This window comes from Hevea brasiliensis, chromosome 10 (genome assembly GCF_030052815.1).
Source record: "Hevea brasiliensis isolate MT/VB/25A 57/8 chromosome 10, ASM3005281v1, whole genome shotgun sequence".
NCBI lineage: Eukaryota > Viridiplantae > Streptophyta > Magnoliopsida > Malpighiales > Euphorbiaceae > Hevea > Hevea brasiliensis.
In genome coordinates, this window is record NC_079502.1 from 96,831,439 (window position 1) to 96,846,865 (window position 15,427).

General features: G+C 35.3%; 3 protein-coding genes across 3 annotated transcripts; 2 read left to right on the forward strand and 1 right to left on the reverse strand.

The window, feature by feature from the left end:
• Nucleotides 1–975: 975 nt before the first annotated feature.
• Nucleotides 976–3,454, reverse strand: LOC110653772 (uncharacterized). Its single transcript, XM_021809558.2, has one exon. The coding sequence runs from the start codon at nt 3,329–3,331 to the stop codon at nt 1,106–1,108; it is 2,226 nt and encodes a 741-aa protein (XP_021665250.2). The 5' UTR covers nt 3,332–3,454; the 3' UTR covers nt 976–1,105.
• A 1,093-nt stretch (nt 3,455–4,547) lies between these two features.
• Nucleotides 4,548–8,359, forward strand: LOC110653774 (sodium/calcium exchanger NCL). The gene is given in 8 exon segments (XM_021809560.2): nt 4,548–5,717; nt 6,061–6,246; nt 6,450–6,631; nt 6,796–6,941; nt 7,053–7,115; nt 7,117–7,315; nt 7,419–7,721; nt 7,820–8,359. Coding segments are annotated over 8 exon segments (1,719 nt in total). The 5' UTR covers nt 4,548–5,326; the 3' UTR covers nt 8,069–8,359.
• Nucleotides 8,360–9,092: 733 nt separating this feature from the next.
• On the forward strand, nt 9,093–10,799 carry LOC110653773 (PLASMODESMATA CALLOSE-BINDING PROTEIN 5). Its single transcript, XM_021809559.2, has 3 exons — nt 9,093–9,686; nt 9,919–9,946; nt 10,332–10,799. The coding sequence occupies exons 1-3, from the start codon at nt 9,356–9,358 to the stop codon at nt 10,498–10,500; spliced, it is 528 nt and encodes a 175-aa protein (XP_021665251.1). The 5' UTR covers nt 9,093–9,355; the 3' UTR covers nt 10,501–10,799.
• Nucleotides 10,800–15,427: the final 4,628 nt, after the last annotated feature.

Sequence of the window (15,427 nt, forward strand, 5' to 3'; positions counted from 1 at the left end):
ATTCCCACATTAAAAAAAAATATTATATTTTTTCATTTTAATTGTATGAAATATATATATTATTAATGTATTATTTATAAAAATGTAAGTATAAATTAAATAATACAAGAATAATTAATCTATTTCTATATATATTTTTATTATATATTCTACAAAACCACCAAAGTTGAAAGAACACTCTCCATCTCCACCCCCATTGGAGGCAGAACAAGCTTAAACATCAAATGTTCTGAATTTAATTTGGAGTATAGTTTTCCAGTAAGTTCTTATATTTAAGAGCTATTTACATCTTTGCATTAGCCACACAACCATGTCAACCAGCAAACAATGCAACACAACAACAAAGCCTGGTGACTTGATAAATACCCCCCAGTCCACACAAGCACCAAAACTTTTCCTGTTCAGTTCAGTACACCATGTATGGGGGAAAATTCTAAGATTACTCAGTAACAGAAAAACTGAAAGAAAAATGTTTTTTAAGAAATAAGAGCGGCTTGAAATATAATAGCTAACAGATTTCTAACCAACACAATTTTTCCCTTTTTCTTTTTTTTTTTTAACTGATCTTTGCCAACCATGATCAATAGACATTTTACAACTACTTCAAAATACAATTTGATAATACGAAGTTATGTTAATTTTTTTAATATTTCCAATCTTTGAAGATAGGACCGACTCCTAAGAAGTACATTTCATTTCAGATCCAGAAGACTATCTACATTACTAAACAACTTGGAAAAGGCCCCAGGCTGTCACTCTAGCCATCCAGTGACAAAAGTGATGGTCAACTAATTGGAAATGGACACCAAAATAATCTATTTCCTGCCTTAGATGGCCTGGGTGTAAAATTGAGTTAACTTCTCGTGTAATGTTAAGCTAATTTTGAACAGAAAATTCACAACTTAGCCACCAAGTAAAACCCAAAGTAGTTGATGTCACCCAAAAATATTGATCAAACAGATAACATATCAGAAGTAAGAGAACTGTCAGCAATTAACATAAATTTGAGCTTCTAGTTTCAAACACAGAAAGAGTTGTGCCATTCAACTTACATAAATAGCTGTCATTCACCTAAATTTCCACACACTTTAAATAGACTTGTAGCTCATTCTTCAGCTGGAGGGCATTCTGACATCTTTGCAAGCTTCCGTTTTGCAAATATTTCCTTCAAGACATTGACTTCCTTTTCAACCTCCATCAACTTGCTAACCAATAACTCCACTCCATCTTTATATGCTTCAAATTTAGTAATACACTCTACCTCAAATTCCTTAACCTTCTTCTCAATCAACAAACGGCTTTGCCTTTCTTCTTCCTCTTGTTTCAAGCGCCGCTTCTCCAATTCCATGGTGCTCAAAACAAGACCCCCAGACCCAGTATCCTTGTAAATTGGTTCTTCAGGCAGCGGGCATTTCGCGCGATACTCAGCAAATGCCTTGTGCGTCTCCTTCAAAGCCTTCCTATACCCTTCTAATAAATTTCCCATCATATATAATTCACGTTCAAGCCTATAAACCTCTGAATGCCCTTTTTGTTGCTCCTCTATCCTGGTCTTGTGTAAATGCTGAATCACATTATCCCGCCGCTGCAGCTCACTAAGCAACACTTGCTGATTCATGCTCATATCATGATAAGCCTGCTCCTTTGCCTCATACGCCATCCTAGCTTTTCCCATTATATGTTCCATTTGCTCCATATAAATTTCAAAATCAGAGGATGACTTCATATCCCATGGTCCATCACTCCTCATCCTCTTATTACCACCGTTAAGTGCATGATGGGGTATATCATTATCAAGATGCTCAATTTCCCTCTTGTTTCCATTACCATTGCTGAAAAGTGCCGAACTACCAGGAATTGTCTGTGTTTCAACCCTAGATGCAAGAAAGTCCCCTGAGGACACATTATCACGAATTTGTACTCCTGAACTGAAAGGAATTTGTGCTGCTTCCATGGCTGCAATAAAATTCTCAGAATAAGTATCCCCTTTTGGCGAAATACTAAAACCCACTTCCTCCTCCCCCTCCTCCTCCTCCTCCTCCTCCTCATCATCATCATCATCTTCTTCTCCTCCTCCTCCTCCATCTTCACCTTCTTTTTCCTCTTCTTCTCCCGCCTCTTCTTCCTGCTTTCTCTCCTCACATTCCACGCCAGCAACTTCACCAAGATTACATTGCCGCAGAAAATGCCCCTCCACGCTGCTCTTTACCCACTGTCTCTGTTCTTCATCCTCCTTACTTTCCTCAAAATCCATAGTATCCTCATCACCCACCTGTTCCTTTCCCTCTTTCCCACCATCATCTTTTGCTGAATTATCCAGTCCACCAAGACTCAATTCAATGTTATGCTCTTCCAATTCTGATCCTCCACGAACTTCCTCACTCATTCTCACATCTTCCTCTTCGCTATCGTCATTCACATCGACCTCCATTTTAACAGGCTCTTCCTTGAACAAGTCACTCTTCTGATGTTTTATCAGTTTTTGTAAATGCGAGGCATAATAACAGTTACCTAACTTGGGTGCTGCCGCCAACTCCTTCTCGAGCATAAGCCAAATCAACTTAGCCCAATCGACCTTCTCAAAATGTCCTTCCTTGATCGCTTTAGTCACACTCAAAATATCGTCAGTCATCATCCAGGTATCTTCATGCAACAACAACCAAGTAGACACGAAATCCTCTATGAATCCTATCGATTCCTCGCTCTCCACCTCTACCGCACTATCCACCTTATCCTTTTTCGCCGGCAGACTCAATGCACGAGCCAAGTCAGCACGACTGACCTTGATGCGACACCCATTGACGTAACTATGGCGACCAGTGGGGTTAAAATTAGCAATCAACTGTATAATAAGATCGGTGCGAATGTTGATATCGAAATGCAGGTGGACGAAGTCCCATAAGCCAAGTCGCCTTAGGAGAGCCTCATGGGATGCGAAATCAAGGGTTTTGACGGGAACAAACGGGACTGGATTAAAGGTTCCAACAAGAATTTCGAGCCTTTTCTGAATCTTCTTCTCCTGGTGATGATGTCGTTTACTGCGTTTTGAGCCGCCTCCGCCGCGGCGAGAGGCAGTGAAATTGGCGACGACAGAGGTGGAGTTGAAGTGGGTATCGGAGATTGTTGGAGAAATAGGGGTGATATCTTCAGGATCGTCTTGTTTGAGCTCATCGGCATGTAGGTTAGGGTGTTCTAAGTCAGGAATTTCTAGGGTTAGGGTTTTAGGGGATTGGGGATCATTTGATTGTGGTGGGTCTTCTTGTTGATTGTGGTTGGGATCTTGTGAGGGAGAGTTCGCGGCTTGATTTTGAGAGTCTGTAGGAGAGCTCATGGTCACTCAATATTTGGCAGCGGCAGCGGCAACGGCAGCAGCCGTGGCAGTGGTGATATTTCAAGAGATTGTCATCTGCTGTTTCACAAATTGGGTTAGCGACTCTACACCCAAAGGTAAAGAAGCAAAGTGACAATTTTATGCCTTGTTTGGTTAAATTAACGAGAAGAATATTTATCGACAGTACTTAAAACGTAACCAATTAAAAGATAAATTAATAAATTTATTATATTTAATTAAAAAAACATAACTTAAGTGAGTTATATTTTTTATATAAGAAAAATAAAATAATTCTCAAAAAATTAATTTAATAATACAAAGTAAAAACGACTGTTTTCTATATTTTTTAGAAAGTTATTTTTTTTTATTTATTTTTCTCGACCAAACAATTATGACATTTATATAATTAATTTAAATTATGAGGAACTAAGTTTTATATAATAGTAATAATGTTATTGCAAATTTTTTTTAATGATTCAAATATAATTTTTAACGAATAAATTATATAAATGTCATAATTTAAATTTAAAACCTATTATATTAATTATATACAACTTCATTATGTATAAATTAATTAACCATTTTTATTGTGTGCACTGAACATTTTTATTTTATGAAAAATGCCAATAATCACAAATAAAAAATTATATGATTGGCCGGCCACATCCACAAAATAATAATAATAAAATAATATACTTGTGAAACACCTCTACTTTTGTGTCTGTGAATTTGCTTGATTCAGCTTAATAATGTTGAATTTCAGAGAAAAAGTTTTTTTTTTTTTTAAATAATCTATCCTATCAACTACTGCTTTATTTATTTTATTTTCAGCTTTATGACCAAGGGTCATAAATAATCTGCGCTATCAATTATTATTATTTTTAAAAAATAAAAAATAAAACTTCCATTATATTAAGGTAGAATATAAATATAAAATATAAAATTTTATATTATTATAATTTTATATTTTAAAAGTTAAAATAAATTATTTATATAAAATATAATAATAATTATATTGATTTGTAAGATCTGATCGTGTTAATGAAATATTTAATTTAGCTATCCGATGAAAACACGTTTTATTGAATGGTAACTAATTATTATTAAACTCTATAATAATTTTATAAGTTCAATTTAAAAATTATTAAATTTTGATGTAATTATGGGAAGAAATTTATAATTTCTATTGTTACTAAATTCACCTGTTAAAATGCTAAAAAATGTAAAAGGCAGATGTAACAACTGGAGAGTTCACCGATAATCACTCAAAAGAACTCAGAAGGGAAAGAAGGAGAGAGAGAGAGAGAGAGAGAGAGAGAGAGAGAGAGAGAAAAGTTGGAAAGGAGGAATCAAATGAGCTATGCAATCGAATAATTCTCTTTTTTTTGAAACCTAAAAAATCAATTTATGAAGATCCCAAATTTATGATAGAACTAGGGGATATTTGAAGGTTAGTTGGAGTTGGACCAACCTGCATAAATACTCTTCTCTGGCAGAGTTGGTTTTAAGGTTGAAAATGGCTGCAAACCTTGAAAAAGTCTTCTTATTTAAATATCAATTTCATTTGTTTATCCCTCAAATTGATCTTTTATTGTTAAATGATTAACAAAGGTTATATATTAAAATGTGAAACTTGAAAACTTTGAACATTCTGACTTCACATGGCCAACTCACACAAATAATATATAAATTCACTGCATGAAATACTTCCACAACCACTCCATATCACTTCTATGCCATAAGCCATTGTACCTTTCATTGAGGCAGTATTTCTTCATGAAAGATTGAACACATTTCTGTTATTTTAATTTCAAGTTGTTTTTCAACTTTGATATTAAATCTTTCTACACTTAAATCCTTCCAAGAAATTTCTTGTTCAACATTCACCACCCTAATTATATAGTTCCAAACTTCAAACCTAAACCATTTTGAGGTTATGATAAAAACAATACAAGAGCAAGCTATTCAAAGCTGTTAATAGGAACAAGCCTAATTATGGCCAAGAAACTTTCTTTCTTGTCTCTAGTTATCTTCTTTGTTATGTTAGCCTGCAGTCCTGTCCAGGGTCGATACCTTACAGAAAATCCAAGTTCTTTCATGGCATCTGATGGGGTCAGTAGCAGTGTTCAGCAGCAGCCATTTATTAGTCTGAACCACTTGTTTTCATCAGATAGTAGTTGTGACGAGACATATGGATTCTTGCCATGCGCCACCACAGTCCTAGGAAATATTTTCCTTATTATTGCCTATGGCTATTTGATGTTCTTGTCTGCTAAATTGTTGTCTGATGGAAGTGAGATTCTTCTACAAATTCTTGGTCCTGGCATTATTGGGGGTCTCTTCCTGCCGGTTCTGAGCTCTCTTCCTGATGTAGCAATCATGCTTGGTAAGCCTAAGTTTTCCTCTTATTGTTGACTTTCAAGTCTTTCTTAACTCATATGCAATCTCATTGCTGGCTTTTTTTCTTTTTTAAGCTTGAACCCTTTGCCTATTCCACTGTTTAATTCATGTAGTTCATGACATTTTGTCTCTTTCCTTACAAAGACCAAGGAGTTATGAACATTTTATTTTCTTGCTGTGTGGTCATGTCATTTGGTTGCTTGCTTGGATTGGTTGCTATATTCTAGAACTTCTATATTGCATTGGTGTACTGGCTGAACAATCTCCTAAGTTTTATCTGTTCTAGTTCCTTATCAATTTATGCTGATATACCTCTGTTGTGCTTATAGCATCTGGGCTATCAGGGAGCAAAGAAACAGCTCAAAGTCAGGTTTCAGTTGGGATGGGTTTGACGGCTGGATCAACCGTTCTACTTCTGACATTACTATGGGGCTCATGCCTCATAGTTGGCAAGTGTGACATTCAGGGTTCTGTAGCTGTGGACTCAAAAGAAGCAAAAAGATTTAGTCTAACTGGTATCTCCTTTTTATTTTCTATTGCTAATTTCTATGTTTCTGTTTGTAGTCCACTCTGAATTGAAACTTGACTTTATTCAAAGCAAGAATACTTCAATAATATACTCGTTATTTAGTTCTTGAATTCATTGATCTTATATTGATGCATGGTATACAAATTAACTTCATATTTTGGTAAAGAATTCAGTAGCTTGTGTTTACAGGATCTGGAGTAACTACTGATATATGGACAAGTCATGCTGCAAGGATCATGGTTATATCTGTTATCCCCTTCATAATAGCCCAACTGCCACAAATCATCCAAAAAACTTCTCAAAGCAGCATAGCAGTTTTGGCTTCCCTCATTGTCTCCCTAGGTTTATTAGTTTTTTATAGCCTGTATCAGGCACAATTTATAAATGATTCCAACAATAATCTTTGCTTGATGGTTAATGCTTGGATTTCCTTAATTCAGTATCCAAATCTTGCTGTCTATTTCATGTAAAATTTATGACCCTATCTTGTTTGGCTTGGTGCAGATCATGACATGTTTTTGTATTTTTGGTGCAGGTTCTTCAGCCATGGATTCAGAAGAGAAGAATTGCATACGCCAAGCATAAACATATAATATCAGGAATTCTAAAAGATTTAAAAATGCGTGCACTGGGAAGACTTTTCACAGTTAATGGAGAACCCAACAATGATGTTATACAGAAGTTAGTCTTTGTTAAGCTACTTCCTATGGTTCTATAGAAATTCATATTCATCAATCATCACTAGCCATTTGAAATTGAACCAAAATGAAATATTCACTGGTAAATTGACAGGTTATTCAAGACAATTGATGGAAATTCTGATGGATATCTAACCGCAGCAGAGTTGAGGGCACTCTTTTGAAGAGCTAGAAATTGATATTAATGATGCAGTTGATCAAGTATTGAAAGATTTCGATACGTCTGGTGACTCACGTGTTGATGTGGATGAGTTTATTCATGGGATCTCAAAGTGGCTTGATGAGGCTAAGCATTCTGCAAGACACTCCAATGGCCATATAGCAGGAACATCTAAACTTATAACTGACTTTGGTCAGGTAATGTTGCTTATGCAAGTTATTTCTGCTAGTCCACATGACTGTTAGTCTCGTGTTATTATTTATTAATACATGCATGCATGTATTGTATTTGTATCTGCAGCAAACAAAGAGGGAACAAGATCTGTTGGGGGATCAGAATGATGAAGCTCCAGAAAATAGTCCTGGAAATCCCAAATGGAATGCCACAAAAGCAGGGTTGATGTTGCTTCTGGGAACAATTGTTGCTGCAGTGTTTGCTGATCCACTTGTAGATGCTGTTGAAAATTTCTCAACTGCTTCAAGCATTCCTACTTTCTTTGTTTCCTTTGTCATCTTGCCTTTTGCTAGCCCCAGTGAGGTAGTTTCAGACCTAATCTTTGCCAGCAGGAAGAATTCAAAATCTGCTTCCTTAGCATATTCTGAGGTCTCTATCTTCTCTATCAATTACATTAAACTATATCAGGTTATCTTGTTTGCTGAAGATTTATTACCCTTCTGTTTCTGTCTTTTCTTTGGGTGCAGATTTATGGGTCAGTGACCATGAGCAACATTCTTTCTCTATCAGTATTCTTAGGTCTTGTTTACTTTCGTGGGTTGACATGGAATTTCTCATCTGAAGTTCTGGTAATTCTGATTGTTTGTGTTGTGATGGGGCTAATTGCCAGTTTCCGCACCACTTTCCCTCTTTGGATGTGTCTGGCGGCCTATGCACTTTACCCTTTCTCCCTGTTGCTTGCTTATGTCCTTGACTATGTTCTTGGTTGGGCTTAAACTCACAGTGCTTTACAAAGCAGGGGAAATGATATCAGCATTTTTAGGCTACTTTGAGCTACTTCATTTCCATAAGCTGACGTTCAACACCTGTTTTTTTTATCAATTATTTTCTATATTGCAACCTGCAAGCAAATCTATCGGCATTGTTCTTTTTTCAGATTTTGTTCAGCCGGATTAAATTTTGTAAAACTTTCAACTATTTCCCCACATGCTCATGGAAATCAATAATCCATCATTTAAATGAAACTCTCGTCCTGAGGTTTCCACCTGTTGTCTACACAGATTATCATAAAGGACTACTTTTATATACTGTTCTCTTCATTTCTACACCCTCTTCTTCATTTTAAAATGGAATAATCGATATATGGAAACTGAATTAAAATTCTGATACCCTTTGTAGAATATAATTAATTTATGAATAAGTATAAACCAGACTTGCAATATGCTACACCATGAGTGCTTCAAGGCTACCGAGGACAAGAAACTCGATGCAAAATCCAGTGGCAAGATCGCTTTGCAAAACAAGAATCTGAGTATTGAAGAACACATGTTTCTTTTTCGTGCTACTGTTGGTTCTGGGAATGAAGAAGAACAACATGCACATATCCTACAGGGCAGAGAAGAATTCCTTTCTCTTATGGATGTATTCTCAGAGCTGGATGATGCTACTTTCAATAAACTTGACAGAGCAGCAGTTTCTGCATCAGAAATTTACCATTTCTTTTTTTACTCCAGTTCCTTCTCTAACAGCTTGGATAATAAAACACTACAAAACGAAACAGGATATTAAAGCTTTCAATCTCTCTGGAATGGGTTGCAATGAACGCATAGTAGGGATCAATTTTAGTAAAATTGGAATTAAGCAATTTTAGGCCAAGAACAAAGAAAAATGTATGTTTTCTGTGAGCTCGTGAGAAATTATTTTTTGTAATTATATTGTATAAAATAAATAAATTTTAATTATTGATTATAATACAGGTGGCCCCTATGTGATCTGCATCCACCACATCCCAAATCCAAGCAGCAGTTGCCGCCAGGGAGGTGACCATAAAAGGACAAAACACATAGACGCAGCTTCCCATCCCTTCTTTTACTTTTCTGACCTTCTTCAACTCTCGCTTTCATACGCACTCTCTCTCTCTCTCTCCTCTGCTTCTTGGATCTCTCCTACCATGTCCCAAAATCCCCCAACGGTCACATTTCCACCACCCTCTTAATAAACCTCTCCAAATTCCCACCTCAAAGCCGTTTCTTTGCTTCCAGTTTCCTTTTTCTTGATTAAACATGTCTGGCTCTCTGCTTTTGCTGCTTCTGCTACTAGTAGCCTTTTCTTTTCCACGCTCTTTGCAGGGCCAAAACGGCATCCCGCCAAGGAATATCTGGTGCGTTGCTAAGAACAACGCCGACGACCAAGCCTTGCAGGGAGCCATTGACTGGGCATGCGGACCCGGTGGAGCCGACTGTAGCCCCATCCAGCAAGGCGGGCCTTGCTATGACCCTAATGATATTCAGACAACGGCGTCTTGGGCTTTTAATGATTATTACTTGAAGCATGGCTTGACTGATGATGCTTGCTCCTTTAGCAACACTGCTGCTCTCACTTCCTTAAACCCTAGTCAGTGTTTTTCAACTCACTTGAACTAAATACTAGTTTTAGTGTTTTAACTTGATTTGATTCTTGGGTTGCTTTTAGATCTGGAAATGTCGAACCTTGCTTCAGCTGTGTTTCAGTTTTGTTACTAACTTGTCACCTGCATTGCTAATTATTGATGAAAGCTGTCTCTTTTTTTGTCCTTGCTGAGATTTGATTTTGTTCGTGGTTTGGTGGTTTTTTTTTCTATTTTCAGGTCATGATAATTGCAAATTCCCTTCCAGGTAATGGGCTAATCATTTTTTTCTTTTTTCTCGAACTCTGTAACGAATTGACCTTTGAGAAAGGTAGAACCCAGAGATGGATTTGGACCAATTTTTTTGCTGTGGAAGATGCTAGTGTTGAAATGAAAGCTCTCTGCTGAATTGATTGATGAAAGAGAGATCATTTCCTCTCAAAAATTGAATTTCCAGCATCCATAACTGCATTTGGAAATAAATGTCTGTACTCTGTACACATTATGTGGATTTTCAGTTGAAAGAATACCCTATTATGTGCTTTTACTTCTACTTCAATACTCTGTTCTCTTTTATTACTAACTTCTCATAGCACATTAAGACATCATTGAGTAGCCTTAGATGGAATGGTAAATTAGATTTTGTATTGCAGCCTATCTGTGAACAATGGCAGCATTTCTGGTTCCACCACCACAACAACGATAGGAATGGAGCCAGGCGCTGCAGATTTGAGCGGATGTAGTAAGATTGCTAGCACGTGGTTTCGGCCCATAATCACCAGTCATGTGTTTGTCGTGCTCGTGACAATAATTAGAGCATAGTAGAGAGCTCAGTTTGATTTTTTATTCATTTAAGCAGTTTTCAGTTGAAATTGTTGAGGCAAAAGCTAAGGCTTTTGTTCAGAAGATAGGCATTTAGCATTGATCTATGGCATATTTCTTGTTCAGTGAGTTCTGGGGAATCCTCTTCCACTTTTTGTTGTCTATCTGTAGCTTAGATATGTAATTTATTAACAAAATCAAGGATATTCAAATCTTGTATTTTTTGTAGCCTCTTCTTTTGACTCAGAAAGCAGTTTTTGAATCTTGAAATCTCAGTTTATTTTATTTCTTTTGAAGAATTTCTGCTCATGGAATCCCTTTGTATGTTCTCCATTTGTAGTTTACAGAATGAACTAGTCTTGACGTTTTCATGATAGAATTTTGCAAGTGCATGCTCTTTTCTTCACTGGAATTACAGATCCAAATAAGCCTTTACTTTATGAGGGTACGGTTATGACTTGTGATTTGATGACATCATGATCATTAAAATTTAGGGTGTTTATGCGTTGATTAATGCTCTTGATTTAGAAAAAGGATAACAATTCCGAAAGCTTTCTGAATGGGAAAACAGGAAAAGCAATTCAAACATATGCTAGTCACTTCCGCTGTACTTACAGGCTAAAAGAGAAGCAAGTTGTCAAAAAGAAATTATTGATTGTGCACGACTAGCAATTAGTGTGCACCACTACGTTTGAATATTGGCTTGTGCACCCTAACCTTTGTGAGGAAAAGTGGGAAATAATCACTGTGATTGGTTGTTTTTCCATAAACAAATGAAACTTTTTTGAACCATAAAAGAAGCAAACCCACCAAATGATGGCGTGTTTGGCCTGTGCGTTACACCTTACAACTGAGGAATCTACATTTTCTTTGAATTGGATCCCATGCCATTGCCATTGCTTCTAAAGCCTCTTGCTCTCATCAAATTTTAGAAGAGGCTTCTTAAATCTCGCATCCAAACATATTAGACGTCGGACAGTAATACCAAGTTCAGTTTATAAGCTTCCTGGTAGACTATGTAAAATAAATCTTAATATATCATAACAATCATAAATATAATGTGAATAATAAAAGTAAGATTCAATCATCACTATAATAATAGATCTTGAACAAATAAATTTTCACAGATCTAAAAGGCGTACCTAATGCGGAGTTTAATTGAGCCATGGTAATAATTGAGAGAGACCCTTTAATTTAATAAATTGATTTCTCCCTCTTGACCCTTCTTGATTCACACACAAGAATTTAGCCATGAAAGACTTTCTTGAGACGACTCTATTATCTCTAACTTTATGAAAGAAAATGTGTGTGACCTTATGGGTAGAGAGAGGATCAGCTTATATATATATATATATATATATCCAAAACTTGATCTGGTACGTCCATCAAGTATCCTTATATAATTAGAATTAGGATTTATTTTAATTAAAGTAATCATTGTATAATTAGGATTTGTATTAATTAAAGTAAATATCAATTAATATTGGGCCACATTAAAGGAATTGATTTTAGCCCATATATAGTAATATTAATTACCGGACAAAAGCTTACATTCTCCCACTTGGCACAATAATTAAGTAATATAAACCTTAATAACATAAATATTAGGCGCACATAAAATAAATAAATTATTTCCATAATGTACTTCATAATTACATTCCTATAACAAATTACTAAGTATGCGTTATGACAGTTGTACATTGTTTAATCACATACTTTCTTCTATATACCATAATACTAGCAACTTACCATAGTAGATACATAATGGATATATGTTTATCACATCTTGGTCCACAATAATATCTCAAAAGACTTTTTCTATTATCATTCACTCAAAATATTATGTGTACACAATCATGAGAAATAGGAAATACTTTAATGTATATCAAAAACACATCAATGAGCTCAGAATGCCCAAGCCAATATATCATTAATTAATACAACCAAGACCCATTCTAAGCACATGTTATTTAAATGTCTTAGATTGTAAGCCTTTAGTCAATGGATCTACAATCATGAGATCAGTATTAATGTGCTCAATAGACACTCTTCGTTTCTGAACTTCCTCCTTAAGGGCAAAATACTTTAATTCTATATGTTTGGCACCCTTCGAATATTTGTCGTTCTTGGAGAAAAATACTGCTGCGGAATTATTACAATAAATTCTCAATAGCTGACTAATGGTGTCGACTATCCCAAGTCCTGAAATAAAGTTGCGCATCCATAATCCATGAATTGTGGCTTCAAAACATGCCACAAATTCTGCTTCCATAGTGGATGAAGCAATAATAGATTGTTTGACACTTTTCCATGATACTGCCCCTTCAGCTAATAGGAACAAGTAGCCAAAAGTAGACTTTCTACTGTCAACACATCCAACAAAATCTGAATCTGAGTATCCAACCACTTCTAAATGATTAGATCTCCTATAACTGAGCATGTGATCCTTAGTTCTTTGCAGGTATCGTAAAACTTTCTTTGCAGCTTTCCAGTGATGGATTTCAGGATTGCTTTGATATCTAACAAGCATTATAACGGCAAAGCTAATGTCGAGTCTTATGCAGGTTTGAGTATACATCAAACTGCCCACAACTGAAGTATAAGGAATTAATTCCATTTCTTTACGTTCCACATCATTCTTTGGATATTGATTGAGACTGAATTTATCTCTTTTTGTATGGGAACAATTCCTGCTGAATATTTATGCATATTAAATCTCTCTAAAATTCTATCAATATAGGCTTTTTGAGACAATCCCAACAGTCTTTGTGATCTGTTATGGAATATTTCTATTCCAATCACAAAGGATGCCTCTCCCATATCTTTCATTTCTAAATTTATTGAGAGAAAATCTTTAGTCTCACTTAATATGCCCAAATCATTTGCAGCAAGAAAGATATCATCAACATACAGAATTAAGAAAATAAATTTACTCCCACTGATCTTTTGATATATACATCGATCAACGATGTTTTTCTTAAAATCAAAAGACTTTATGGTATCATTGAACTTAATATACCAGTGGTGGGAAGCTTGCTTAAGTCCATACATTGATTTTTTAAGTTTACACACCATATGGCCTTTTCCTTCAACTGAGAAAACTTCAGGTTTGTCCATATAAACTTCCTCTTCAAGTTCTTCATTTAGAAAGGCTGTTTTCACATCCATTTGATACAAGTCTAAGTCATAATGAGCCACCAATGCTATGATAATTCTTAATAAGTATTTCTTTGAGAATGGTGAAAATGTTTCTTTATCGTTAACACCATCCTTCTGAGTATAACCATTAGCAACAAGTCTTGCTTTATACTGTTCAATTTTACCATTCGAGTCACGCTTGGTCTTAAAGACCCATTTACACCAACTCATTTAGATCCTTTAGGTAATTCGACAAGATCCCATACTTCGTTTTATTCCATAGATTTTAACTCATCTTTCATGGTATCTAACCACTTATCAGACTCGTTACTTTCTATAACTTGTGAAAAGGAAACTGGATCTTTATTAATTCCTATGTCAAAATCTGACTCTTGCAAATAAACCACGTAATCATCAGCAATTGCCGATCTCCTTTCTCTTTAAGATCTTCTTAATGCATTTCCTGTGGTTCACCTTTATTAGCTCTTTGTGGGTTAGCTTCTTCAGGATGTGTTTCACCATTATGTTGTGTAGCATTGTTAGGTCCTTCAACAACTGCTGGAACAACATGTGGAGTAGGAGTGGATATTATAACTTTAATAGGCACATGAAAATCAACTTTATTTTCTTGTATATCCACATTCTGTCTCTCAACACTTTAACTAACTTCACCATTCTCAAAGAATCTTGCATTACCAGTTTCCACAATTCTTGGACTATGGTTTGGAACATAAAACCTATATCCTTTAGATTTCTCTGGATAACCAATAAAGTATCCACTTAAACTAGGTTTTCTTCCAATCCATAATTCATAAGGTGTCTTTGAGACTGCCTTGCTAGGAACCTTATTTAACAAGTATACAACAATTTTAAGTGCATACATCCATAAAGATATAGGTAAAAAAGAGTTACTCATCATACTCCTAACCATATCCATTAAAGTCTGATTTCGCCTTCCGCCATCCCATTTTATTGAGGAGCACCTAGCATAGTATACCGTGCACATATGCCACAACTTTCTAAGAACTTTGCAAATGGACCAGGACATTGTTCCATTTCAGTGTGTTTTCCATAGTATTCACCATCTCTATCTGACCTTACTATTTTCACTTTTCTATCTAATTGTCTTTCAACCTCATTTATGTACACTTCAAGTGCATTTATTGATTGAGATTTTTCATTAAGCAAATAAATATGTCCATAACGTGAAAAATCATCAATAAAGGTAATAAAGTACTTTTCTCCACTAAAAGATGGAGCATCAAAAGGCCTACATATATCAGTGTGTATGATTTTAAGAAGCTTACTGCTTTTTATGGCTTCTTTCTTATTGTGTTTGGTTTGCTTTCTCTTAATGGAATCCACACACATTAAGATCAATAATATCTAAACTCGGTAGAATTCCATTCTTTATTGGCTTTTCTAATCTTTTTATGGATATGTGACCCAAATGCTTATGTCACAAGATAACAGAATTTTCATTCAATCTACTATGCTTAATTTCAATATTACTATAAGTGACAGGCAACGATTCAATAAAATTATCATCAAGTCTCAGTTTATATAGATCATCAGTAAGAATTTCAAAAACAATAATGGAATTATTATTATTATTAAATAAACTGAAACATCCATGCCCAAACTTAACATTGAACCTAAATTCATCAAGTTTTGAAACAAAAATGACATTCCTAGAAATTGAAAGCACATACAAGGTTTTAATAGATCTAGTTAATAGCCATTATCTTAGACCAAATGGTAAGTCTCTATGCCTTCAATTGGAGCCTTC